Source organism: Netta rufina (assembly GCF_964035555.1).
Source record: "Netta rufina genome assembly, chromosome: 4".
NCBI lineage: Eukaryota > Metazoa > Chordata > Aves > Anseriformes > Anatidae > Netta > Netta rufina.
Genome location: NC_140127.1, coordinates 52,271,437 through 52,299,337, shown reverse-complemented (window position 1 = coordinate 52,299,337; position 27,901 = coordinate 52,271,437). Strand labels below are relative to the sequence as shown.

The following is a 27,901-nucleotide window of genomic DNA, read 5'->3' as shown; positions in this document are numbered from 1 at the left end:
CAGGAAGCTTAATTTCCTGGCATAGCTGGCTAAAGGAAGTCCCTGAATTTTCCATCTCGTGTGGTATTTTAAGGTAGCATTTATAATTATACTGCTTGCTGTTAAGAAATGAGCATTTTTTGGTTTTGGTCACATGCACGCGGACTCATTCTTACATCTCCTACTCAGGAAAAGCAAATAGTACCTGGTTGTTCTGTCTGAGGGTCCAGACCTGGGCTTGTTACCAATGGGCAGACAAGATGGTAGCTGTTGTTTCTTTTGAAATTTGTACAATTTTTAAATTATCTTTCCTCTAGAACTAAATGGAATGAACTGCAGCTTCCCCTTGGGGGTACTATGAAGGGTTTGCAAATAATAGGCACTGAGAAGTCCCATAGGGCAGGTCTTGAAATGGATTTCTTTCTGTAAATGGGGACATGGTAGGATGGAGAAGCTGAAATGTATGCAGTATGTGTTCAAACATGCTTTGGACTCTTAAATGACTTCAGGGTAAGTATGCTTAACAAATAGTCTCTTCTAAATTAACTGCTTGCTACTGTTGCATGAGTTTCCTCTCACTGCTGTCAATCGCCAGATCCGTCTTGCATACCTCTATTGAAAACTTCGTCCTGTGATCCTGGATGGTCAGTCCCTTCATAGTATGAGTTCCCATTGTGAAGGAAAGTCCCCACCGCACGCCCTTGCCGAGCGTGTCCTACTGCATCACTGAAGACCTTGTTTATTTGCTCTTCGGATGGCATCCACCAGTCAGGGTTGGAAGTACAATGCATTCTAATGAACTCTGCAGGAAAACAGGCAAGGATACAAAAAACAGCTTGTCTTGGCAGCACCTGGTATTGCCCAGACATCAAAAGCTCATGGGAAAAAAGAAACAGGGGCACCATTGTTCTACTGAAACGGAGGTAAAGCCTTATGGGAAATGCCATGAAAATGCCAGTTGGAGCTATCGTACTTCTGCACAAGTGTGCTTCTCCACATGCAGTGTCTGCTCTTATACCTGAGGGGATCTGCAGAGAAAACCCCTTCTTGCAGAAAGAAAAAGAATTACTTCTGAGTAACACTTATGATTCAGCACCTGCAATACATGCAAAAGTTAAAACGAACTGGGATGTATTTCATTGAAGTCTGTTTTGTGTTTGTGTGTGTCTTAATGTGGTTAATTTCACGGACTTTCATCATCTCCCTCTGCTGACTGCTTGAACATCTGCAGGTTGCAGCAGCCCATGACCTGCTTGAAAACGTCACTCCTGTGATTTCAGTTCAGTGCTGCTTTCTGTTTGGAGTATCTTTTATTTTAAGTCCTGCTCCTTCCATCTCTTGGAATCTAACAGTTATTTTTCAGAGATTAAACCGGGCTTAGAAATGGGTGAGATGAGAAGGCTAGTCTGGGGAGCCATGCAATAGTTTTCAGTGTGTGAGAAAGTGAATTGTACTGCAAGTAATTTGGCCGTTTAAGTAGCTGCTGCTACAAACAGCTATTTGTATGTGATGATTAGCTTTTAAAATTTCTGTTCAGATTCTTTGACATGCAATGGCTACACTTGCAGAAGGCACCTTACCAGTTCTGGAGTTGTAACTGCTAGGTGGATCTCCAATAGGTGCATTTGGACATAGAAACATCCAAACACAATTTTAAATGTGAGGGTACCTTATTAGATATATTGGATACACAGTATCTTATATGGAAACACAGCTTCTTATTTGTTCTATAACATTAGTTATTCCCTCATGCTGTATTGTGTCTCCCAGGATATTTTTAAATTCCATTTTCTCCTGTTGACAAGCCAACGGCACAGTAAGTGGCACAAGGTAACTTCATTACTGTTACATCATCTTGAGACCAGGGAAAGCTGTGCTTTTACATGAGTTACTATGCCTGCAAGGTATCTCATCTGTTGGACAATTAGGATGTGATTTTTGCATAGCTCTTCCAGCAGTGTGTCTGCAAAAGTGATAGCTATCTTCGTTTTAAATTCATTTCCCTTAAAATCCACATAGGCAACAGTAATTCCTAGTTACGTTCACAAGAGGCTTCAGACTGGCATTTTTCTCAAAGAAATGGTCACAATGTGAAGGAGTAATCTGATAATTTACGTACGCCAGGCTGTTTTAAAGCTGGTTCCAGACATCGGTCAATTGTAGGAATACACTGAAAGTGTTTATAGATGTTTAATCTGCTCTGAGAAAGTAGCAGTTTGTTTGTCCTGCTGTGGCATGAAGGCATCACTGGACATGCTGGGAATTAATTGCATTACCTGGGCTTGCAAATGGGTAGGTGTCAGTGGCTAACTCTTGGCCCTGTAGAAAGTTGTCATCTTCCCAGTGTTCCCACCCACAGAAGCGTCCAAAGGGACAGCTGTCTCTGTGGCTTTCTTAACTATACTGAGCGTTTTGGCTTCCTGTTAAAGCTTCTGAAAATTAAGGCAATTGTCCTTTCTCTTTCTCTAATGAATACTTCACACCTTCAGTCTGTCTAGTGCCCCCAAAAGGCAAGTAGTTATATGCATATGCTCATCTATGGGTGGAATAACTGTTAGTCTTAGTAGGACAAATGGGTATGAAAGAGGAAGAAAAGGGTATTAACTCTCTGTTTGTGCCCAAATCATTAGATGAAAAGTAAGGCCATTTAGTAAATAGTAGTCATCTCTTCGGCCTTCCATTTCCAGGAGACCTTCTGAGACTCTGAATGTGGCTCCAGACCTTTGTGCAGCTTGCTGTGCAATGGACTTGCCCTTCTATTGGGCTCTGATGGAGGATAAGGTCTGGCAGAGTATTCTACAATAGTTGTAGTATAAGAAGAGCACCTTTGCCTAATTTGTCTGTATGTAAAAACTGAGTTCATTACCTGGTTACATCAATGTGCTACAATTAAATGTATGATCTGCTTGGCCTTGTTGAATTTTTTCTAACCCAAATGGGAAGAGGCTCCACCTTACGTATAACCACTTTGGATTCCTGTTAAATGACTAAGAATATTATTGCCGGCTGCTGAAAATTTAGCAATTTACACTGCATTGATTAGGAAAACAGTCTTGTAGTCAGTCCAATCTAAATTTTATGTATGTGCTCATAGAGCACTATAAATTAACTGCAGAAATGATAAGCAGTTGCATTTATGAAATGCAGACACTGATACTACAAAAATGTTTCAACTGGGCTTTAAAAAGTCCTATTTTTGTATGTTTCATTATAAAGTAACAGGTCTTAAAAATGTAGAAAACCGAAGTATGAACTGCCACTGCAGCAATTTCTTCCCAACGTAGGTCCCTTTTCTGTATTGTCCAACATCCTCTCTCTTTGACATTGTGAAATACTTGCAAAACTCCCCTCCTGTTGAGGCCAAACATAAGGGAAAGTGATTCCCTAACTTTTGCAGTTGATGTTGCATCAGCATTCCAAAGAAGAAGTTAAATCCTTGACACTGCATTTCTGTACACTTTGTATCTAACTAACCTGTAGATGTTCTTGACCCTATAAAAAGTTCAAGCGGAATCTTGGTAAGGTTTTGACTTCAATAATGTACTGCACTAACTACACGTTTGGCTAAAAAATATTCTTTTTGTTAATTTTGCTGTATATCAGTGTCAAAGAATGCCCTGTTGTTTTACTATAAAATAAGGCAACCAGGATTGTCTGATTTTCCTTTCAAGTACCTTGGTGTCATGCAGCTTGTATTTGTCTCCTCTCCTTAAATAAGCAGCCCTGTTTTTTTCCCATTCAAATATCTATATACATATACATAATACATACATATATGAATGTATGTATTAAAAAAAATGGGGAGGGTTTCTGGCTGCTTGCCACCTGTCTCTGAAACCCCGTCTAGGTCTGCAACTGTCAGCCAAACGCTTCTACTGAGCCAGAGCCAATGTGGTGAAATGAGATCACATATGGTGGACACTGAGCGAAAGGATGCAGTACCTCTGAGACATGTTACTTTTACGGGATCCAGAGGACGTCTTTCAGGACCTGTCTCTCCTGACTGCACTGACCTTTTCCTTTTCCCAAGGCCGCATGAGTACTTAAGCTCATCGGTTGTGAAAACAAATCTGATGAGATATCGAAGGAGTCGCCGTCCGTCTTTCTTGGAAGAGTTTACAGCCTCATCCCACTGTTTACTAGTGATGTAGACAGGATAGTTGTTCAGCAACTGCTTGCTCCCCTGGAAAAATGAAATATTTCCGCTGCTTATTTTACAAGGCAAACAGGTAAAGACGTCATTTGCAATAAATAAATATGCATTTTAACTAGCTGAGATGCTGACAGTGAAACACACACCATGGTGAACAAAAATTGCCTTTTCTAAGTACTTTTAAAATTAGATTTCCATTTTCTACAACTACAACTTGGCGAGGTACAAGGCACACATTTTGAGGGATGGCCATTGATAATCTGCCCTTTAACAAGTAGGTTAAAAAGTGTTAAGAACTAGTGACTGGATATGCTATTCAAATATAACCTTTCTTCTTAATATGTTAAAATGCATAAAAAGGGTCTTTGAAGAGCATGATCAAATGGATCACTTCATACCACCTGACAGCTTACTTCAGAGGTGGCTCTATTTTTATAATAAATTTATTACTTCTGTAGTGCACACCTGATATCTGACAGCAGTTATGTTACTGTGAAAAGTATAAAGAAAATAAATAAAGCAACTATGAAAACTAAAAGCTTCATTACTATTAATGAATGCCATATTAACTCAAATTACAGCTTTATGGAAATGCCACCATGTCAGCTGGAAAGAAATTTTGCTTTTAACCTTTGTAATTTGTGTGCTTCAATATTCCAACGTCAAATGAATGCTGCAGGACTAATTATGGGAATTCCTGTAATCCACACACATTTATAAGCCCTCTCATTCAGTTGTACCTAAACTGTATTACTTGAGTTCTTGCTGCCTATAAAATAGTTCAGGATTAGTTGATTAATAAAAGATGATATTGTTAATACTATCTTCTATTGAAAACACTGTTAATTTGCTTGTTAACAAGTAAATAAAGTATACAAATAACCCAAACCACACACTCCTAGACACTAATCCACTTGTACAGCTACACCTGTTTATCAAAGCATGCAGATCTGGAGGCCCAATTAGTGCAAGCTTCATATAGCACTCAGCTTAGGTAGGGGTTCACAAGAAATGAGAAAAACCTGTGTCTGGGGTTCAACACAAGCAATCACCTGCTTGCTGCGCTTGTGGCCAACTGTTGCAAAGTTATCCTCCTTGCTTTTGCATCTCTGATATCTGAAAACTATTTTAAGGACTTCCCTTGCCTCCTTTCATATGTTTATAAAAGTGTGCTGGGAGGCAGCTTAGGAGCATCTTTGAAGGTATTTGCTTTTATTTTCTTTTGCAAATTTGATGAATACGCAGAAGGTTGAATTTAGTGAAGACTGATGAGGGGGAGTCTGTTTGTATGAACTGGGACATTGGCATCGCCCAACGTAGGGGAGCACTGCTGGGAGCTCAGCCTACGTGATGGGGCGCTGCTTGTTCACCTTGGTGTAAACCCAAAGGGCTTGGTGCAAACTGCTGCAAAGTCACCTACAAGCAAACCCAAAACTCAACAATGGAAGCCACAACATAAAGGGGGAGAAGGGCTTTGTTCTGATGGCCAACGATCTCAACCAAGTGGGAGCTGACACTAATATTTCCTTGCCTTTTTCCATCAGAGATGCAATGCACAGGACCACCTGATCCCCATGTTGATATATATATATATATGCATGTTTAGCAGCTTGCTCAACATCCCTTTTATATGAATCTAACTATTTTCCACAAGAACCTTTCTTACTGGTACTGGTGGGAAGTACGAGCTGCAGCTAACTGTGGGTATTGCCTTGCTGTTGAGCCTGAGAGGCAGAAGCAGCGCAACGCAAGTCATTGCACAGTGCAGGGCTCCAGGCTTGCTCACGTGTCTTAGGGTTGGATGCTCATCTGTGGCTTTGCTAAGCAGCACGTTATCCTAAAAGCTACCGTTTAAATGCATTACACTGATGGAAATATGGTCTTCCAAGCCTAGCGCAGCAAGGCCTGACATCTAAATTTCATGAGAGCTCACATTACTATTAACTATGGAGAAGGTAATAAATTTTGCCTAATTTCCTCAGCCCAAATTTTATTACACTTCTCTCTTATTCCCACTGAAATTTAGGATATTTTTCTTCATTCTTCTCTAAAGGCTTGATATAGTGTTATGATACTCTGTTAAACAATTACTGCGCTCCTGCTACGGATACACTTTCATTACTTTGTGCGAAAGTAAAGCACTTCTGGGCAAAAGATCCTTGGTAAATATATGATGCAGTTTGGTGCGTCCAGCAGTCATTACACTAGAACAAACAGAAAACCTTCCAGAAATGAAATAAGCAGATCCTGGAGGAAGAGCCACAGTAAAAATGCGTTCATGCTTGTATTTGTACATGATTAAATTTATGAATAAAAGATTAGCATCTATGTGTTTAATTGAATAAAAAATTCTGTCACATCATGACAAGCTATTCCATGTGGGGCATTACAAAGTAGCCTTACTTTTACAGTGCTGGAAAATTTCAGTTAAGCAGAAGAGCATTAAAAAAGGAACATGAAATATTGGAATATATTTGAGTGATAACAGCTAATGATATATAACCATTATATACATCAATTTGCATGGGGTAAAAACTGAATGGAGAAGCAAACCAATGCAAAGCCTGAACTGCTACAAAGCATCTTCAGCAAAATGATGGAATATTGGACTATGTGAGGCTTGCACGACATATAATTTATATGAGGAGCAATAGGAGGTCAGACTAGACTTTTGTCTTCCCTCCTATGGTTTTGTTAGCGTGAATATTGGGTACTGACAAGTACAGACTATATATATGATAGCATGCATAATGAGATCCTGAAATATAGATGGTCTCAACTAGAGAAGTCTCAACAAAACCACTTAATCTGAGGCATTTTTACATGCCTGGATAGAAACATATTGGAGGAAAATTAACATGAGTTACACTAAAGCTGATACCTACATCTGTATGTCTATTTTCTAGAGGAGAGGACTTGAATTTTCTTTTTTTTTTTTCACTGATGCACCTTCAAAAGGAACATAATTGCAAAATTCCTAATATCCACATTAAGCACAAACTAGCCAACACACAACATGTTGCTTGGGATCCTTTCTGAAAAGAAAAGGGTGCTCCAAAGACTTTCTGAAGTCTTATAATGGTTGTGGTGGCAAAACAAAGGAAGTAAGGTGTATTTTAGAGCTCAGGGATGCATTTGACAACAGGAGACTTTGTGGGAAGGTGTAGGAAGCCCCACTTTTTTTTCTTTACAAAACATTTCTCCCCTCCCTGTGCTGTCCAAGCCCAGCCTTCAACCTCATGCTCTCCAGTTCCTCCCTCTCCCATGTCTGGCAGTGCCTTGGCCCCACAGGATGAATGCCCCGTGTGCAGCCACCCTACACCTTCCTACTCTCTGGGCAAAGGGGAGACCACAATGGGCTCCATGCTTCCAGCTACATTTTTCACCAACCCAGCCCTAGCCTGAAGTCCACCTATGACCCACCAGTGATGCTCCAGAGGCAAGGGGAGAGAAAAATTATCCGTGCAAGTGCAGTGGATGCAAATGAAGGGAGTTATGCACTGCTCACTAAGTCATCCTATATTACACTAGTGATGACGCTTTTCCATTTTGGGGATTACTGTAGCTAAGAATGACAGTTTAATAAAAGATTTTACATATTTTACTACTACATGTATTCTTCCAGCACCTCCTGATTTATCTGCCTACAAGTTTTCAATGAATTTTCAAACACAAGGATATGTAGCTTGTCTTTGCTGCATACTACCTCAGTCGGATGGTCTGCTGGCTGCGGTACCAGAAGTTGGTTGTGATGCTGAAGTACAGTCTTCAGATAATCTAAAACAGTCTGGCAGGGCACTGCATGAAACAAATTGCAATTACTGTATATTAGCTAGCTAGCACAAAATAGAACAACAATATTAAATCAAGCAGTGTTCTTCAGGATCTGTGTACTTCTGTGAGATTTATTTCAAATAGGAAATATACCTCATTTTGATTTGTGCTGTCATTTCATTCAATAAATACACAACAGATGCCACATTTCCTACGTTGAGATTTCTGACATTGCTTTTATTTTCTGCCCACTAGTTTTCAAAGGCTTTCTCTGGTTTGAAATTATAATTATTACAAATATAAATTAGGTCAGCGGTAATGATAATAACAAAAATCTGTAAATACTGTAAACAGGCCAAACCATACAAGGGAGAAAACATTCCTTGGACCTAAATCATGCGCTGATTAACATGTAAATATGCTCATATATTTTAGAAACTACAGTCTGATTAACTATACTGAGCAGATTTAATGATTCATATACTTTAATTTCTTTTCCCACCCTCCTCCCAAATTTGTTATAAAACTAGGTGTTAGACAAATTGCTTTCGTTCTCTTTCCTGCATCCTTCCCTCTTTCCATCCCCATTGCTCTCATCCATTTCAGTGGTGGTACCAATATCTCATTGCCTTCTGCTGAGGTGATAGGTTAATTAGGGATGATTCAATTATGGGTCTCTCTTAAACAGATGCTGCCACATCCCTGATTAACTCTGGAGTATTTTTGAGATACAGTGCTTTTCTCCTGAGCCTGAAACACAGTAGGAGAATTAAACAGATATTAACCCAACATTAAGACTGACTTTTCCAAGACTAAATAAGCATCATTTTTAAGGTACCTTCTCAGACTTATTTTGTGTGTTTTGTTTCAGTACAGTATTCAGAGATAATGTTAGCTTCAAATAAATATCCAGAAAAAATATCTAGTGTTCCTTCTTTTTCTATTTATTCCTTGGTTTTTGGTCTTTACACCTGTAAAATCTGGCATTTAGGGCTTTGTCTTAAGCTGGCAATCTAAAAGCAAGCACTTGAATCACTGAAAATGTGTTAAGGCAGGCTTTACAGTGGTCTTCCCCCAGTATTTTGCACTATTCTCTGGGCACTCAACTGGACAGTAACTATGCCCTTGCCTAGGTACCTTCTCTGCTTTGAACATGGACAAAGCAGCATTATGTTCAGTAGTTTGCATACAGAACCTATGCAGAGTGCCTCACATGGGTAACAAATTCCTACAGTGTTTCATCATGTGCTATGTATCTGTAAAGACGAGCAATCAATGTACTTACTCCTGTTTCATTTGACGTATTGTACTTTGCCATGTGAGTTTATGGGCTTTATGTTGGACAAAGTTAGCATTTCCAGAGACTTGTACCCACTTAATATATCTGGTGTAGATGCTTCACTGCTTATTGCTAGACCACTGGTGTAGGTGCTATGCTGAAGTATACAAGCAGGAGAGTGTAGATGCTTTTTTTTTTTTTATGGAAAAAAAGGCTTTTTTAAGTGTCATCAGATGGCTTTAGAAAATGCTTCGATTTTGAAAAAGTCAGAAGGGCAATCAAGCTTAACAGTCTCACCAACCTGTTCTGTATCCGTCTTGTAACGAGAGCTGTGTATTTAGCATATAGCAGCAATCAAAAAATTCAGTACAAGTTCTTAAGTGGAATATAGGAGAAAAACATGTTAACCACAGCTAGTTTTAGTACACTAAATATTCTTCAGAGGGTGTGGCAAGAAAGCGTTTGGATTCTTTTTCCCCAATTTTATACAGAAGAAAGGTTATGGAGGAAGAAGAAAAAAATTCTTCTTTTGCCCCTGTGTATGGGCAGAAAGATGAGACATTGTCTGGAGACCCTTTCTTTACATTTTGTTCAGCAAAACCAAGTCCCTACGGTCCTATACCAAGTGACTTGCCTGAAGAGCTAAATAAACCAGTACTGAAACCCTACAGAAAATAAAATGCTGACTGAGGACATCATAAGCTGGTGAATAGGAGAAAGTTCCTTTTAGTGACCTGAATTCTTAGCATGAAGTTGGAGGTGTTCTAGTAGCCTGTATGTAAGTGCAAAAGGAAACTGTGCCCTACGCAAAATACACCACTTTTATATGTGTTTGCTGTATGATGTGCCCAAAATTAAGATTAGCCTGGGAATGCCCATGTTACTTTGTGATTAAGTGGGTGTCCAGGGAAGAAGCAGACGGATCTCAAAGATTTGTCCCGGGTAACTTCACAATCCATGTGACAGGGTCAGCAAAAACTCCTGTTTGAGTGGAAGTTACCGCAGGCATCTCCTGTGAGACCCTGGGATTTTCTGGGAGGTGACAGTGAGGATGGAAAGGGCCAGGATGGGTGATTGCATTACTGCCTGAAAGACAAGATGCTTGGACTTGGAGGAGAGCTGAGTGACACTCGGGAAACTTGAGATACTTGAGAAGAATCCTGTTTCTGCTGCCCTAAATGTGTCCCTTTTTGTTTAGCACGTGCATTTTGCACATACAGCCAAAAGCATCACTGCTACCTGGGAGCTTCAGGTCCTCATGAAGCTGGATTCAAAACAGCCTGTGAAGTTTGCACTTGCCTGTCCAGCTGCCTCTATTAGCAAGAGTCCCTGTTGATAACGTGATGATTGTCAGCCATACTCGGTCCCTATTACCTGAATAATGTGTCAAAAATTTCTAGTTTTTAGGAACTGATCTCACAGCAGGGTACCATTTTATTCACAAAAAGTAATTTCACTGCAGACTATTCAAAGATAGATTTACACTTGTTCTTCCAAATGAATGGGGCACAAGTGAGAAAGGAAAGTACACAGGTAAATATCCAACCCGTTGTGTCCCTGGCCCAAGAAATGCAGCTCTCCTTTAACCATATGCTGCTGATACAAGGCTTTCTCATTGCTGGTGAGAAATGCGAAGGCGCTAAGAGCTGACTGAAGCTTATAAACACTCCTATCTTCACAAAAGCAGTAACATTTCAAGCACAAAAATGTATGATTTTGTTATCATTCTGATGGCTGGAGTCCTTTGAGCACTTTTGACTTGTAACACCATCACACATCACACTGGCTGCTCCTGGTGCAAACAACGCCAGCCTTTCAAACACCAGATGCTACTTGCAAAGCCAGGGTTCTTGGCCAGCCTTATTAACCAGCCCCAAAAGGAAGCCCCAAAGAGGGCAGTGCAAGGCCCAAGAGTCAAAAATTCCATTTTGCTTCTGCATCCTATTTAGGGCTCTACAAATACTCTCTTTGTCAAGAGGTAAGAACTGTTTCCTGCAAACCCCACAGCAAGTGCAACTTTGTAAGAGCCTGTGGCTCCCAACTGTACGGATAATCACTTAAACCTGCCTGCTCATTCATTTTGTATTTATTTTACTTTGATGTGGTCTCTAGAGAGTTAACAGGATCACAACCTGGAGAGCTGATTCTCTGCATGCTTATGCATGTACCCACTATCAGTGACATTACCAACAGGGCTCTCTGCTTACTGTAACCAATGCGAAAGATGCTAATGTGGAAATAACAGTTGCTTGCTATGATTTAGTAGAAAGCCTGAGGGGAGGCAGCAATTTTCCTGCCCATTAGGAAGAAATTCCCGTGGCCTTTACTTCCTCTGAGTGACTCAGAAAAGATGCTGAGAGTGGCAAAGCAACCTGGCCTGCAGGGAGGGACAAAGGAGCGGGATCTTTGGGTAAGCTCAGCAGCGAGAAGGAGGTGCTGGGGAGTACTTAGTATGCCGGGGAAAGCTGCCCATGCTAAGATGCTGAGCAGTGACTAAGCAGGACATGCTTAGAGGTGGCAGGACTTCATTGTTAATTGATCAAAGTTACGAGACCTTATTGTTATTCCGGGCAGAAAACTTTGTTTGCGAATGTTGTAACAGCGGTCCTTTGGCACAGCTTGTCATGGCTTGCTCTGCGGAATATCCTAATTTCTAATAAAGCGTTGACTGGTGTGTCGGCCTCCGGCTGTGCTGCGTACAAAAGGCAGGGTTACAAAATCCCTACACCACCTATGGGTTTGTACACCAAAGGCCACACCAGCCCATCGGCTGCCCTGAGCATCAGTATCCAGCTGGGAACCCACCACGGCTTCCAAAAGCCTTTCCCAGCATCCATTTCCTAGTGGCTGAAATGAAGCCAATATTCAATATTTAGTAGTAATATTGAACATTTGGTGACATTGCTCTGTGCTAAATGCACAGTGTTCAGATGGGTCTGTAACCCATCATCTTCCTCACTCTGTTACCTCTGCACTGCCTGCAAACTCTCAGTAATGATTGCAAGTTTTCTTCCAGGACACTGATGAAACCATTAAAAACACAGGCTACAAACAGTTTCGCAAAGAATTGCTCTATAAATTCATCTGCCTCATGGCAATTTCCCAGTTACAAATGTGTTTGCATTTTTTAAAATCACTCCTTGTTACATAATGCTAAGTAACACCCTGAAGACCTGCAATATCCTCATCAGCCAAACTTTTCATCTCATCAAAACCATTCGGCAGGATCTTGACTGGTACCATCTCCATTATTCTCTTTTAATTCTCTGTCAGTTGAATCGGGAATCAGTTGTGCAATTATTTTGCCTGGGATCAGCATCAGGCCAGCAAGCCTATGATCATCCCAGTTATCTCATGTATCCTTTTGAAAAATACATTATAGAGCATTTGCAAAAATAAATTATAGAATATTTGTGCCTTTCAGTCTTCTGGAGCATCCCAAATATTCCAAAAGACAATCAAAATCAGGGTCAGGGCCCCTTTTGTCCACTCTCATTTTTTTTAGCTCTTGAGGTGAGCTGTCCATATCTCATGACTTTTAAACCATCACACTTTCAGGAGGGACTCCTGAATCCACTTGTGAACCACTCTCTGTTGCAACCTGAACTGAAACACATCAGCTTGTACTGGAGTCAGCATCTGTTTGCCACTTCCAAAACCAGTCGCAACTCTGGTGCTCCTGAGCACTTTAGTTGTCCTTGTCCTTAAGGCTGTCTGGGGAGTGTTGCAGGAGACAGCTGAGGCTGCAGTCCCACCTAGAGCAGCCACTGAACTTGTGCTAACACCCAGAGACAAGGTGGAAATGAAAAATATTTCTCCCTGTACAGTGTTGTTGTTTGGTGGTATGACTGTGTCATTTTACTCCAGTGTCAGCTCACAAATATTCAACGAGCAGTTGCACATTACCACCAAAAAACACCACTTCCCCTTGATAATCACCCAGTACTGTTGCCAGAACCCTATTTTTTTCCCTTTAATTTCCTAGGGAAAGAATGCTTCCTCCACAGATGGCTCCAGATTTAAATTACTAATTTTCTACTGCTCCTAACCTCTGCTTTTTATTCACTACCACCAACTTCCCCTTTACCCCGTTTGTTATGTTTCTAACTGTGCTTTTGTGTTCCCTCTAAGGTGGTTGTTTCTGCAACCAGCATGAATCTCTGTCTCCTAGATAATCTTTGGGGACCTTCAATGAAGCCATAATGTTTCCCAATTATCACCCACTCTTTCCTACCTTCAACTCTGATAATTCTTGTCGGTTCCATGAAACCAAACTTTTATGAAGTGCCAGGGGTATTTTATTACTGGTTTGGGCTGCACTCTTTCTGCTCATAATAAATCTTATCAAGTCACCATCACTTGTACTGGTATCTGCCAAAACGAGGGCTCTCATTTCGCCTCTCCAAAATGTGGCTTCCAGTGTAAGCCACTGCAGGTGGAGCTCTGACCCCCCCCCAAGTAAGCAGGCGGCAAGAAATCTGGTTATTCTGTTGCTTAATGAGACGTGGTGGTCTGTAACTGACACTAGCTAGCGATCCTCCCGGTGCCTCGCAGAGCAGAACGCCGATTCGAGCATCCAAGCCCATTTACTTCTGAGCTGCCAGGGAGGAGGAGAGCCAGGAAGCGTGCACATGCACATCCATCCCGCTCCGAATGGCAGCTGTTCGTTAAGGCTCTCTCAGCATCGCAATGCGTCCTCCTTCGCTTGACCTTGAGTCATTCTTCACTTGGGAGTTCATTTCAGGGCATTTCCAAATTGATGCTCGACTGTCAAAAAGACGTGACATATGATATGGGACCTGCTGGCAGGGTGAATTTCTTATCGCATTCACTGAGCCCCTTCCCTGCCTGAGATTTGGACGAGTGTGCAGTCTAACACGGCTTGTATCACTTTAGCTCATACACTCATTTATTTCAATAGCAAGCTGAAAGCTGCATGGACAGGCTGCAAAGAGATTTTGGGGTGCGTTGAGCTGGAAAAAGAGGGGCAAGGAGAGATGGGGGTTAGCAGCGAGTATCTGATCTCGGTGCTCAAAACCTGGCAAATTTGGATTCTTGTAATTGGATGGCAAAATAAAAGCAGTGCACATTTTTAGCGAGAGCAGCCAGCAGAAAGCCAAGAGCCGAAGAATCAATATTACACGCACAAAGGCGTTAAAGATTGGCTGAACTGACCCATCGCTGCTGCCGAAAGCAGGGAAAGGAGAAAAAAGAGATAGCAAATATCCTGTTACTTCTAAAATCTCTCTCGGTTGTGCTTTCCAGGTGGAGTGGAAAACCATGTTACTTCTGTAAATTTGAATCTGAAAAGGCATTTAATTTCTCTTATTTTTCTTTTGGAGAAAGATTTCTACCAGAAAGAAGAATGTGCCCCTTCCCAACCTCCTCTGGCTTTTATTTTTGCCTGTGCTTCTTCCCCTTCCTTCTCCTTAGTGGATCTGTCTCTTCTTCAAGCCTCAGTCTCAACTGTAAAGTCTTCAGGACCAGGACCTCACCTATAAAACACTACACATCTGAACCACTAATGAATAACAGTGAAACCAAGGAGCCCCCGATGAGCAGGGACAGCAGTTTGTGTCACTAAATACTAAAGGTGACCTGCAAAACCCAAACCGAAGCCCAGACAGGTCAACCACAACTCCCTGCAAAATGGCAAAAAAGATAAAACCTTGCCCATGCAAATCCTTATGTTTTTTTTTACAAGGGCAAACCTTACTCTGAAGGGGACAAAAAAAACCAACAACATGATAAAGCCTTGGTCTGCTGCATTTAGATGTTTTTGAGCTCAGGCTGGTTGAGCTGCAGCAGGCAGATTCAAAGGGGCTCTCTTGCAGAAGAGTCCTGGTAAAGCTGGCAGTGGCTGCACTCAAGGCTCGCCTACTAAGGGAACCTCACACTTTGAAGCTGAACAGGCCAGAGATCAGACCAAAACATCCCGAACATCAAGGGAAACCAAGGAACTGGTTAAACGCGAACATCAAGAAAAAAGGACAACAAAAAAAGACATGAAAAAGCGTTCGTCATAACCCTTGATGGCTGCTTTATCTGTGCTGTTGCTGTAGTAGAGTCTTTGGAAATGCGATGCTCTGAAAGTATAAAGGAGACAGGATTTGTAGGGAAAAGTAATATCTTTTATTAGATCATTCGACATAGTCAGGAAAAAAAAAAGTCAAGCCCTGGGCACACAAAACGTTCTGGAAAACTTGTCTGACTTTTTCAATTACACTGATATTAACTCTACCTGCAAATCCCGCTTTGCCTTGGCTACTTCCAGCTGCCACCAGCATCTTCTCCTTACGTTATCACCTCTACTTTTGACATTTTTTTTTCATCCTTGTTCTTCCTCCTTTCGCTGAAACATTTTTTGCTGCTGGGCCAACGAGGCAAGAATAATTCCTGTATTTATCACACGTCGCTTCATCATACTTGTATCTTTATACTACTTTCAGGCTGGTTTGCCTGAAATTGTGCAGCAAAGCATAGAGTACTGGGGGCAAACCTTCACACACAACTCCAGGCCTTTGCTTTGACCACCCACAAATATTTCCTCCTTTTTAGGCTGAAAGCTGTGAGAAAATCTGACTGACAACAGCAAAGAATGGCGTAATGTTCTTTCAAATTATACGGTCTAGATCCAGGTCTTACGTGCAGTTTCACAAATAAGTCTTTAATTTAACTTTTGGGAATGGATGGCAGCCCTGGCAATTTTTATACAGAGCAAAAAGATTACACCACATTTTTCCCCTCATATAGATGGATTTACTCGGTTCTTTATGGTCTCAGAACCTTAGAGAGATAACGGCAGGTTTGCCAAAGTCCCTCCAGGAATTACCTAATCTTTCTAAAATTGTTTTCCAAAATAAGACAACACACCGCATAAAAACCTTTTTTTTTCACTTGAACTCTAAACTGAAAGTGTTCAGATAATGCTTTTGCCTAAAAAAACGAAACAAAACAGGGGAACTGCACAAATTGCAAGACATCACATCACTCCAAACAAAAACACTGAAATAAGAGTTTTTCTTTATATATTCCATAGCTGAAACAATTAAGATTTCATACAAATTTAGATATTGTTTCAGTCAAATCAAATGGGTATTTTTTTTTAGAAAAAAAAAAAACAACACCAACAAACAAAATATAAGCAATATTTCTCCCATGTAATCATTTTCTTCCAGTGGTGATCTGCCAAATGGATGATGCTAGGCTATGGGTAAAAAGATCTTAAGGTACTGGAGGGCTCCTACAGCAACAGGACCACAGGGCTGAAAACAGAAAAAATCTTATTTTCTGTGTCCAAAAGGTACAGGAATGTATGTTTTCTGTAAAATCTGTTAAAAAAAACACAAAAGTTATCGCCTTCAGATTTGCTGAGGAAACACTCTTCCCTTCCTGGCCGCCTTTTTGTGAGCAATGCAAATGCTCCGCAGAGCTCCAGTCAGAGATGTGCAGGGGCAGGTATTTTTAGAACACAAACTCTCATGGATTTTGAAAGGCTCTTTGCATATGGAAAGTAAAGAGAAAAAAAATGCAAAGTATTTCAGGAAAAGGATAAAATGATTCATCGACAGTTATAGAACAGAAGGGACGGGCTGGTGCTTTTATCTTCTGTTTATAGAGTTGCTCATGTGAGCCTCAGCCCCTGTGCTGTGGGGACCGTGTGTACCTCGTGTGTACCTCCCACCGCTCCCCCGGGCTCCCCAAAAAAGCCTGACACAGCAGTTGGAGCCCAGTTTGCTCACTGCTGAAAGGGCTAAGTCAACACCAAGTCAATACAGCACTCAGTCAGTGGCCTGGCGGGACAGTATGGCAGCCTCCACGCTAACCTAGTTGCCTTCACAGAGGTTTTTCTCTGCACTCGTTGTCTTGCTTGGTGTGTTGGACACTCAGAATGAGATGAATAAAGGAGCAGGGAAGAAAGCTGGTGTTCCAAAATGCCTCTGATGTGACAGACGGTGGCAAACACCACTGAAATCCTCTGAAGAGGGCCTTCTGGATCCCACCTGAGGCGTGCAATGGCTTGATCGGCAAAAGTGCTCTGGGTGCAGCCCCTGCCTATGTACAGTTGGGCATTTCAAGCCACAGGACAATTTCTGTCACCTGCTTTGGTAGCTTAACCTCACTGGAGCAAAACCAGCACCTGAGACAAAAATAATCGGACGTTGCCTGGAGTTGATTAAACTCACCCAGTGGAGGCCCAGACCTTGCGCCAGAATCAGATGGGGCTTTCTGTGGTTCTTAATGTTTCCTCCAACACTTGGGACGCCTCAGGCCTATCTGCATGTGTCACCCAGACAACAGAGGCATTTGATGATCATTTTATGTTGGCTGGTGAAGTCATACATCCTTGCACGTTTAAGGTTTTCTGCCTCCTTTGATACACCACTAACAAGGCATTTCATTATTGCTGGGGGGTGAGAAAAGCCTACATTTATGTAACTTTCCTCTATTTTAAAGTGAGAAGGATAACTGTGATGACCCAGGGGAGAAGCAGATGCTTAGGCTGGCATTAATCCTGGCACAACACAGGAAAATGCAATGAAAATTCAACTGACAAAGAACTAAGGAGTATGAATGTAATTAATGCCAGTCAAAATGGTTTCTGCAAGGTGGATCTTGTCAGACTAACCTGATGGCCATTCTTTGATGAGATTACAGGTTTGACTGAAAAAGTTTGGTTAAACAGGTATAAAATACCCAGACCCCTGAAGGATGTTTAACTTACTACCATGTGTTATCTGACTGCAAAGCAGCAACATACAACATCAGTAGACTGTGACACACATTGATTAAGAAACTGCTGCTGACATCTCAAGTATTTGTCATTGGGGGAATCATCATGAATAGATGTGTTTCTAGCAGGGCTCTACAGGGACTGATAGCAGCCTCAACAACATTCAACATTACTAACCAGGATCGGGAAGTTAATTTAAAAACAATCGAAAAAATTCTAGATGATACAGAAATCGACGAAGCAGCAAACAGTGGGAGAACAGGGCAGCCAAAGCAACCTGGATCACTTACTAAATTAATAAAGCCAAACACAAAGTAGGTATGGGTAGGAAGAAATGCACACAGAAGGAAAAGCTGCCTTCTGGGAGCTGTTTCAGTGGAACAGAGACTATCTGCCTTTCGTCAGACAGATATGAACATATTGTACTAATTTCCACTGCTCAAATTTTAAAGAAATGAGCAGAGGGGAGTAAAGAGCTACAAAGACAGATTCAACTCATTTTGGTAGTTTTGGTAGCTTTCCCTTTGTCAAATGGTGTTTCAATGTGATGTACAAATCACTACTAAAGCCATTAAAATTTTATGAGTTATGGTGACTCTAAATTTTGAGAGGAGTATGGGGAAGTATTCTAAATTTTGAGTTTTCTCTGTCCTGACAAGTGTTGGTTATGGGATTTGCTTGTACCACCAAAGGACCAATACACAAAAGGAAAAGACAAGACAAATAATTAATAATACTTCACTGATAGCTGGGGAGAATAATGGAAACTACAGCTCCTTTCCTGATTGCTTTTTGCTCAGATTTTGAAACTGCATCTACATATTCGGGCAGTAGTTGGCTTCTGGCTTCTAACTTTCTGCATAGTTAGCAGGTTTGGAGTATTTTCTCTCTTGCTGACTGTGCTAAATTATCTGTACCTTCTTGCCATTTAGGGATTAGTTTAATGAACTTTGCATGGATCTACCCTCAGCACTGCAAAGTTTAGCTAGCGAAGTTGTATCTCCCTAGCATTTACACATGTTGGAAAAGAAGTGTGTTTTATACAAATTTTCTTTGCTAGCCTCCAATTTGCTTTTACTATCACTATTTGAGGTGCATTTTTGCCTGTGCTTAAAGTTTAGAGGATATGGTTTAAGATACTTTGTTCTCATCTGATACCACTCTTGAAGTACCTCAGTGCATTGTAACGGTGAGAAATTCTAAATTAAAAGGGGAATGAAAAGCATTTCACAGTGGGGTTTTCTGTTGGATAAGGTTTTCCTGTCTAATTCCCCTCCTCCAGCGCTAGGTATCACTGCAATGGAGAAGTTGTTACCAAGTTTTGTTTTCAGGTTTTATTGGAAGATGAATGGGAGGAGATGTATTTATGCTTCTCGCTGAGCTAAGAGCAATTTAAGAGATACTGTTCAAGATAAAAGCTAAATCCATTTCATTAGAAGTATGGACATAACTTTGAATAGTTTCTTTAAGTAACCAAAATAGGAGCCCCAGAAGGGAATTAGGTTTTATAAACTGCAGCATCACTTACAGAACAACACAGGTAATTAGGTATAAAAGCATATGGTTGAAATTACCATGACAAACCACCTGACGTTTGGAATTTGGGATTGCAAGTACATCCCATCCTGAACACTGCTCATTAGCCTAGAACTCACAGTTCACATAGACAAGTATCAGCAGGTAATTTTTCAGTGGGAACAGCTATGGGAATTTTGGATGAAGACAAATGCCAGCGTTTGATAACTATGACTGCAACCTCAAAAACCAACCCAAACTTAAAACAAATTACTGCTCAAACTACTTTTATCACTGACTGGAAATATTACGTGGCAGGGGATTGTTTACCTGGAATGCTCTCCAGTTTTCTGCGAAGCTCCTCATTTTCTTGTTGCAATGAAATTACCTCCTGTTCTAGCTCTTGACACCGAGGGCAGTAACCTTCTTCCTCTTCCTCCTCTTCCTCCTCTGGAAGTGTAGAAGACGATGGGTGACCATGAGATTCAGAAGTTGCTGGAGATGTCCATCCACCTAAAGTGTGCACTGGAGAGGTTGAAAGCGGATCCACATCTGCCAAATGGCTAAAATCATTTACTGACGAGGTGTTCTGAGAAGGGAAGCTCCCAGAAAGCAAATAGTTCTGAAGGGAATCAGTAAAAACTCTCAGAAAGGCTGAGGTTTGTTGTTTCTTTTGCATATACTGCATCTCTATGTCTAAAATGTCTGACGTCTGACTATGGACCATTTTCCCAAGCTGACATTGCTCTTGTCTTTCACTATAATTTGGGTTTTCCTGCTTTATACAAGAAATCATGGACTGAGAGTGATTGTTGTCCAGTAGTTTTCCACCACAATTTAATAGACTTAGAACCCGGCTGCATTGTTGGGCAAAGGCATCCAGAATCATTCGACTCTCTGAAACAAAAGAAAAGATGAATCACAGAAACCTAACGCAGAAGGTTATGCCAGGCAGCAGCAGCAGCTAGATGAACGTACACAACCATTTACAGTAGCATGCATTTTATTTCTGAACACATTAAAATTATGGCTTCTGCTTTAATACTTCTGCAACACTGTGATTTAAAACAATCCTGACTTTGCTTCTATTTTGAGAGTGCCCTTGTGCCCTTGCTGTTAATCAGAAATGCATTGTGATGATAGTCACCGCTTCGTGCCATGTTCTTTCAGAGGGATTAAGGCAGGGAAATGGGGAAGAAAATACAAATTCCACTCAATTTGCCACAAGTAAAAGTTCAAGGAAGTATTTCTTTTGAAGCATATTTCAAGCCGCTGGTGGGCATGGCCTGTGCGTATTTGCAGGACATTGCGCTACACCTTCTTCCTATGCCCTGTTCCTCCCTGACAAGGCTTCCGAGCTTCATTTTTTCTCCTTTTCATCTTTGCTGCACTTGCTTGACATTGGGCCTGGACCACCTCCCATGACCCACACCGATTTTATGGGCTTTGTTTCTGTTCCTTTGTGTTCCAAATACGTCAGGAGTAATAGGCACAAAAACCTCTTAAAGGCATCGAATGTATAGCATGAAGCTCCCCTGGTCTGAGGACCAGTGCTTTGTCTCCTGGCTTCCTATGAGCTTGTGTGCAGGCCACCACCATGCCATGTGGTTGTGGGGCTGTGCAGCAGGTTTTGGGGACAGCAGCTGGGTTTTGGAGGCAGGATAAGCGTGCCATGCCGTACCTGGTCAGACCTACCCTGGCTGACAGGAGGTGTCAATGGTCTAAACCTCAGTAATAGTAGGATGGTTTACTGCTGCAGTGCCTGTCTATGCAGAGTCAAGCTGCCCTAACAGTGCTTGGACCACACATAAAATGACCCAGACGTTTGGCTCTGACTTATGGTATAACCTGTCAGGTTCCCCGATGACAATAATGACTTTAAAAAAAACCTCATTTATGGCTTACTCATAGCTGAGTTCCTCTAGGTGCCTAACATTTTGCATGAAATAAATAAATAAATAAATAAGTGGTAGATTTAAGTGCTGCCAAATTTGGAGAGCTCTTCTCAGACAGGCTTGACTTTTAGAAAGTGACAAACGCGTTCCCTTTTTCAAAAGGCAGCCTGCTACAGATGCACGAAACTAAGCACCCCAAACCTTCATTTAACTTAACCTTATTGCTAGAGATGAAACGCGTAGCCTCATCACACTGATACAGTGTAAAGACCAGAAACCTTCAGAATTCAGTCCGTTAAGAGGTGGTACTTCTCACGGTACTTCTCCGTGAGCCAGGAGATACGCTTCCTGGTGGAAAACCTACATCATCCCGAGGTTAGTACAGCTGTCCTGAAGCATATCTGAAATGACACTAATTTGGATTTTTACCATTCTCCAGCTGTCTATAAAGAGGAAAAGGGCTGGGGTAGCATACAAATGCTCTACGTCTTGAATGCAGCTGGAGGAGACAACCCGAGGACATCGCCTTCTGAGGTAAGAGGTAAGAACAAGGATGTGAAATGGACAGAAGAAGGGAAGGTGCAGTGCTGGGCTATGAGGTGGCCAGGGATAAGCCGAGAGAGACCAGCAGCCTGGGAAGGACTGGGGGGGGGGCCTGAGACCATTTAAAGCAGCCCTGCAATCTCCTCCTGTGCCAGCGAGTCACACCGCACCCTCGGTTCCTACATGGGCTCCACTCACCAAGCAGGACAGATCCCTCTGACACATCTCTTTATGATCAAAAATGCAAACTAATGTGCTCCATCCATATTGCAAAAGCAGAGTGGGTGCCAGCACTGGGCAGCGACTACTTGGCTCCTGCAGCAGCAGGGGCTTGGTAGCCTCCATACCCGTCATCACTTCTTCCCCTTCGTGTTTCAAAACATGTTTCAAAAGCATGGAGCCCTGGCATCACTGCATCTTTCCAACTGGGAGCTACTGACAAAACAAAAGGAGACCAAGAAACCAAACTATCCCTGACAACCTCGAGTTGTGCTTTCTGTGCCTCATGTCTTTACTTCACACATTTTCCCTTTAAAAATATGAGAGGATGATATCGATTGGAACTTTGCAATCCTACTACAGAGCAGTTTTTCATTCATTTTAATCCTATAATCCGATTCCAAACCTGAAGTCATATTTACTGTTTGTATTTTAATCATTATGGTCCCTGTTGAGAAAACAGTTACTCATTTTTTTTGCGTCTCCTTGTTGCAAGGGGACAAAATATGAATGAAACAACTGAAAAGGGATTAGATTAGTTTAAGAGATGTTATGCTAATATTATGGTTTCTGCTAAAATATGGCAAAAAGTAACCTGACATTTCAAATACCAGTTTTGAAGAATGCTCTAATACACACTACCATCAGTAAAGATAAAATTAATGATTAGTTTTGTTGTAAAATTCAATGCATTATGCACATTCACTGTGATAATGGCTTAAAATGCAACTGAGATTTTATACCGAAATGACAGCATTGATTTAATCTTCAGTTCAGTATCAGATCTACTACAAAGGCACAATAACAGCAATTACTATTTTTCTTCTTAACTTTAACCCATACTCGAAGATATAAAAAGGAGAGTCGTGACTAGGCAGGGTTATTCTGCAGTGCTAGCACAAGGATTCGGAGATGCTTTCTGTGGGTACCACTGGGCAGCAACAGGGAGGGATGCTCTCGGCATACGTTCTGGACACATTCTGGCTGAAGCGTGTACCACTGAGAAGTGGCTGGTACACCAGGAACAGCACACGTACCCATGCTCTGAACAACCCTGAATGAGAACGATAACTACGGTTATTTCTTGTGATGGAGAAAAAATAAAAACAAATGCTGCCCATTTAGCATTTATTGTGGAGCTCGGGATTTCAGCTTTTACAGAGTGACTGCAATTAGAAATGCAAGCAGTGTGCAATGTCTAATCGCTAAGAAATGACAAAAAATTATTTTTATGTGAACACTACTGAATAATCACTGATCTAGGGTTCTTAATTGATTTAACGTAATGTATATATTTTTTAGGAAAGCAAGATTCTCTTGAAATGACTGTACCAGACTGAAATAGTGTAAACCGTTTATTAAATTCTTATTGTGACATTCCTCTTCCTTATTATGATGCTCACCAACCATGTAATTCTAATGTGTCAGCCCCTGCGCAGTCTTTAGCCTTACAGAACTTGTACTGACTTTAACCCCAATTGTGCCTGAAGGTGGACTTGCCAGATTAGGCCCATCAAGTGCCAACAGATCGTGATTAACTTGCTAAAAGCGTAAGCAGTTTGAACCAGGCAGTTTCCTTTGAGTGTGCCAGCAATCAGATGTCAACACATGGCAGATCAGGTACCAGCTCCCAGATACAGCTTTCATCTTTACCTCTCGCTGCTGCTGAAACAGGAGGTTTCTTGGCTATCCAACTGCCAGACCAAAACCGAGGTTTTAGTAGGAGCAAATATCTGAAACTCAACCTGATGAATTACATGGATGTATCTGAAAAAGCTGGTGGGTATAAATCATGTTTCACTACACCTGAAGATCTTTTCAATACTAAGCCTAGAAAGCTTTACTAATAAAGCATCGTGCTGGGTTTCAGTGGATCAGGATTTAGGTGTTGCTTTTTCCGTATCTTCCTTTTTGACCTCGGTCAGACGGTCCAAAGAGATGTCTTTGTAACTATTGAGGGGGTCTGAATACCATACGTTCTCCCCTTTATGAATTTTCACTAAGATTTGAAGATCCAAGTTCCTTAACAATAATCTCACCTTTCACCTTGCAGTGTTTCAGATTTTTCTCTCTCCATTTGTTGTATTATTGTATTATTATTGCTTTAGATTCCAGGGTAGCATCTTTGTACCCCCAAATAGCTTTGCCCTTGTATATAAACCTTTTCATTACATGTTGAGATACAAACCCTGCTGCAAATGCCCAAGTCACAAAATCAAGAGCATCTGACACCCCGACTAAGGGATGCTTTTTGTGGGTGTTCTGCATGAAGACACTCCAGCAGATAAAGATCACACGTCTGGCCATTTCAAAACTGATCTGTCTACTCCAGATAAGTGTTTCCAACTTCTTGGTTAAGGGCAAGATGATGATCTTCACCTTCTCTATTCTCATAAAAAAAAATCTGTCTGGACGTGATAGAACTTGCTTAATTGGTCTCGTTAAACATGCCAAGCTCTTAGCACTGGGATGACACCTCTAAGACAGCTCTGCTCATCTTTTTTTTTTTTTGCTTTCAAGTAAGCAAGGCACAGTGTAAGGTCTTCATCGTGCTATCCCTAAGAAAAGGAGTTGGTTTTTGACTGTGATACGGCTTAATGTAAATGCTACCAAAGACAAAGACATGTTATTTGGATTATTTTCAGGGTATGAAAAGAGACTAATAAACAACTCATAATCTAAAGGAGAAAATGTGTCTAAAGGAGACCATGTCTTGAATGTGCATGAGTGGCTTACTCTGCATAGCAGCAGTCACTGTTTGCTGGAGAAGAGGGAAGGGTTGTGCAGCACAGCTCCACATTTCTCACTGTGAGACGACATTTCTCAGGCTGCGAGATGGGATCTGAAGCGAGATTCTTCTTGATGACAATGCAGGGTGACCCCCTGCTCCTCTTCCTTCCCACAGCCCCTCTCCCTGCCAGTATTCTGGAGTCTGGTGGCCAGGGCAGTCTCTCAGAGGACTGAAGATGATGCCATTAATTCTTGGCATGAGCTCTAGCCATTAGGAAATGCTTCGAAACATGGTAGCATCCCTACTCCTCCCCTTGTGGCCATGTTTTAAGTGCCCACTCTCAAAAGCAAACTTGGTGCTCTGAATCCCCAGGTGCCAGAAACATCATGCCTAAAGATCAAGAATCAATGCATCAAATGTTCAAGTTGCTAGTCTGGAGTTAGACGTCCCAGGGATGGGGCTTTGCCAGCCAGCTTGCTCGCTGTGGCCTGCACATGTCAAGTACCAGCAAAAAGAAGGGAACCACCGAAACAGGTGTCCCCACAGAAGCGTGATCTGCAGCCCTCTACCATTTAATTCAAGGAAGCCTCTGCCATGTGCTATGGCTGAGCCAAGTGGGAAAACCCTGCAAGCCACCAGTGGCAACTGTCAGCCTTCTGCAGAGCAACAGCAGGCAGCACACAACTGGTGGTAACAACCTGTACAGAATTCCACATCTGCACACCATAGCAAGTTTTTGGTTTGCATTCTTCAGTTTCGCCTGATTCGCTTGGTAGCCATGTCTCAGCTATAAGAAGGGTATGTTGGGATCTACAGAGAAGCCCAGATGCACAGGTGGTGGGGCAGGGACTGCAAAGAACTTCAGTGCACAAAACCAGACACTCCTTAACTATCTTTTTCAGCACTGACTGAAATCAGTGACAAACTCTGAAGCCAGCCCTAGCTCCTGGTTAGCACAGTCCACAGAGGTAGGAGAAAGTCCAAACTTCTGCTCATCAAAGCCCAGCGGGCTTTGCTATGAATATGGCCTCATATATCATCTACCAGACAGCTGAATGTCTTCCATGGCGTAATCTGCTTCTGCGAAGAAATGTAGGTGTCACATTTATCAGCAGCATTTTGATTGTGGGCCACAAAAATACTGAAATAACAGCATTCGGGCATTTAAAATAAGCAGTAGTTTCAAGAAAAAAAAAAGGCAAATATGACCTTCTGCTATGGATCCTGGGACCGCCCATCAGAGCAGCGAATTTTCAGACTGATCTATTCAAGTATTAAACTTTTTTGGTAAAGTGCACGAATTATTTGTAACAAGACACGACAAATTCATCCCATACACGGCTGCTTGTGAGTGAAAACACACATTAAAACATAGCCATATATCCTATTAACTAGCATATCGCCCTGTTTAGTAAAGAAATGTCATCACATTTGTTACAAAGGCAAACAGCAACATACCAAAACAGGCTCCAATTTTTCTAAATAAATAAATCAATGATGTGTCAAAAATTAACAGATGAGTTAATATACCCGATGTTATCAAAACCAGATGGTGCTTCATAATATTCATCCTGTTCAGTCAAACCCTGAATATATTCCGGACCATCAGTATATAAAATAGGATGCTGCTATTTGTGATGGCAAACAAAAGCAATCATGCCTGCCAAGCACATACTATAACAGGCAGCATTTCAGCTCTGCTAGACAGAAAGTAATTAGAATGCTTTTAATGTCCAAAAGAATGATGCTGATAGGCTGCCACAGATGTGTAGATTTATGAATATTTATATGGTGGTTTATAGCTGACACTTTTATCAGTTGAAGAAGATAAAATATCTGCCTGACTCAAAAGCTTGACAGTCAGGTTAATAAAATCTCATTAAAGAGAATGACCTATGCAATTATATAGGATTTATTGTAATTCATTTTTGATTGTACTCTGCTTAAAGATGCAATTTCCCATTTCCTGATGCCAAATTTAGGTTGCATATCAAGATCTACGTGGTTTTTAACTCCGAGCCATCACCAGGAGAAAGATACGCGCTCGGCATCTCGCTATCTTACACCTTCCAGGAAAAAAAAAAAAAAAGAAAAAAGAGAAAAAACCACCCCAAACCCAACATCTCTATTTCGCTCTCCCGCTCCTCGCCGCGCTTCGTGCCCGGGGAAGCCGCCGCGCCGCTTCCCCCCCGCCTGAACCGCCGCCCCTCCGCCTGCCTCCCCTCTCCATCCCCAGCCTCCCCCTCTCCCCACGGGGACCCCAAAGCCTCCTCCTCTCCCCCCAGACCCCTTCCAAGTGCCGCTTTCCCCCAAAAAGCCCCGGAGCTGCCGTGGCTGCACGCCCCCCCCCCCAAGCCGGGCGGCCGCTCGCCCCGTCGAACCGTGAGGAGCGCGCCCGGGACGGCCGGGCAGAGGGGACAGCGGGGCGGACAGACGGACACAGATCGGACAGACGGACACACAGGGAGGACAGACGGACACACAGAGGTGGGGTTAACCCGCTGCCTCCCCCGCTTCAACGCCAACTTTCCTCGGGACCTGCCCCCCCGACGTGCGGCGCTGCGAGCCGGGGGTCCCCCGGCGGTGCTTAGGGGGGGGCTTCCCATCCCTCCTCCCCCTCGGGCGGGCACCCCACAGCCCCCCACAGCCCCCCACAGCCCCGCCGAGCCCGAGGCGAGGAGTTGCGGGTACCTGCGCTCAGCTCCGCGCCGCCGCCCCCCGCTCCCCCCGCCGCCGGCCCCGCCGCCGCCGCCGCCGCTCCCCCCGGCGGGCAGGGGCCGTAGCGGCCCGCGGAGCCCGGTGCCGGCGTGCGGGGGTGCCCGTGGGCGGCGGCGGGGCGTGCGGGCCCGTTGGGGAAGGGCGGGTAGGGCAGCGGCTCGGCGGCGTGCGGGAAGGGCTGCCCCGCGGCGCGCCCCCGGGGCACCTCCACCATCGCGCCGGCTCTCTCGTAGCGCCGTGCCAGCGCCGCCCGCTTGCCGGGGAAGGTCTTGAGGACGCTGTAGGGACCCCGCTGCTTGTAGATTTTGGGGGTGCTGGGCCCCTCCTCCGCCGCCCGCATCTCCTCCTCCTCCTCTTCCAT

The 27,901-nt window shown here is 42.6% G+C and overlaps 1 protein-coding gene across 1 annotated transcript; it reads right to left on the bottom strand.

Annotated features, from left to right (window-relative positions):
* Window positions 1-563: 563 nt before the first annotated feature.
* On the bottom strand, window positions 564-27,901 carry BEND4 (BEN domain containing 4; the record flags this gene model as incomplete). Its single annotated transcript, XM_084286808.1, has 5 exons — window positions 564-781; window positions 3,922-4,162; window positions 7,839-7,930; window positions 19,765-20,331; window positions 27,514-27,901. The coding sequence occupies 5 exons, from the start codon at window positions 27,899-27,901 to the stop codon at window positions 564-566; spliced, it is 1,506 nt and encodes a 501-aa protein (XP_084142934.1).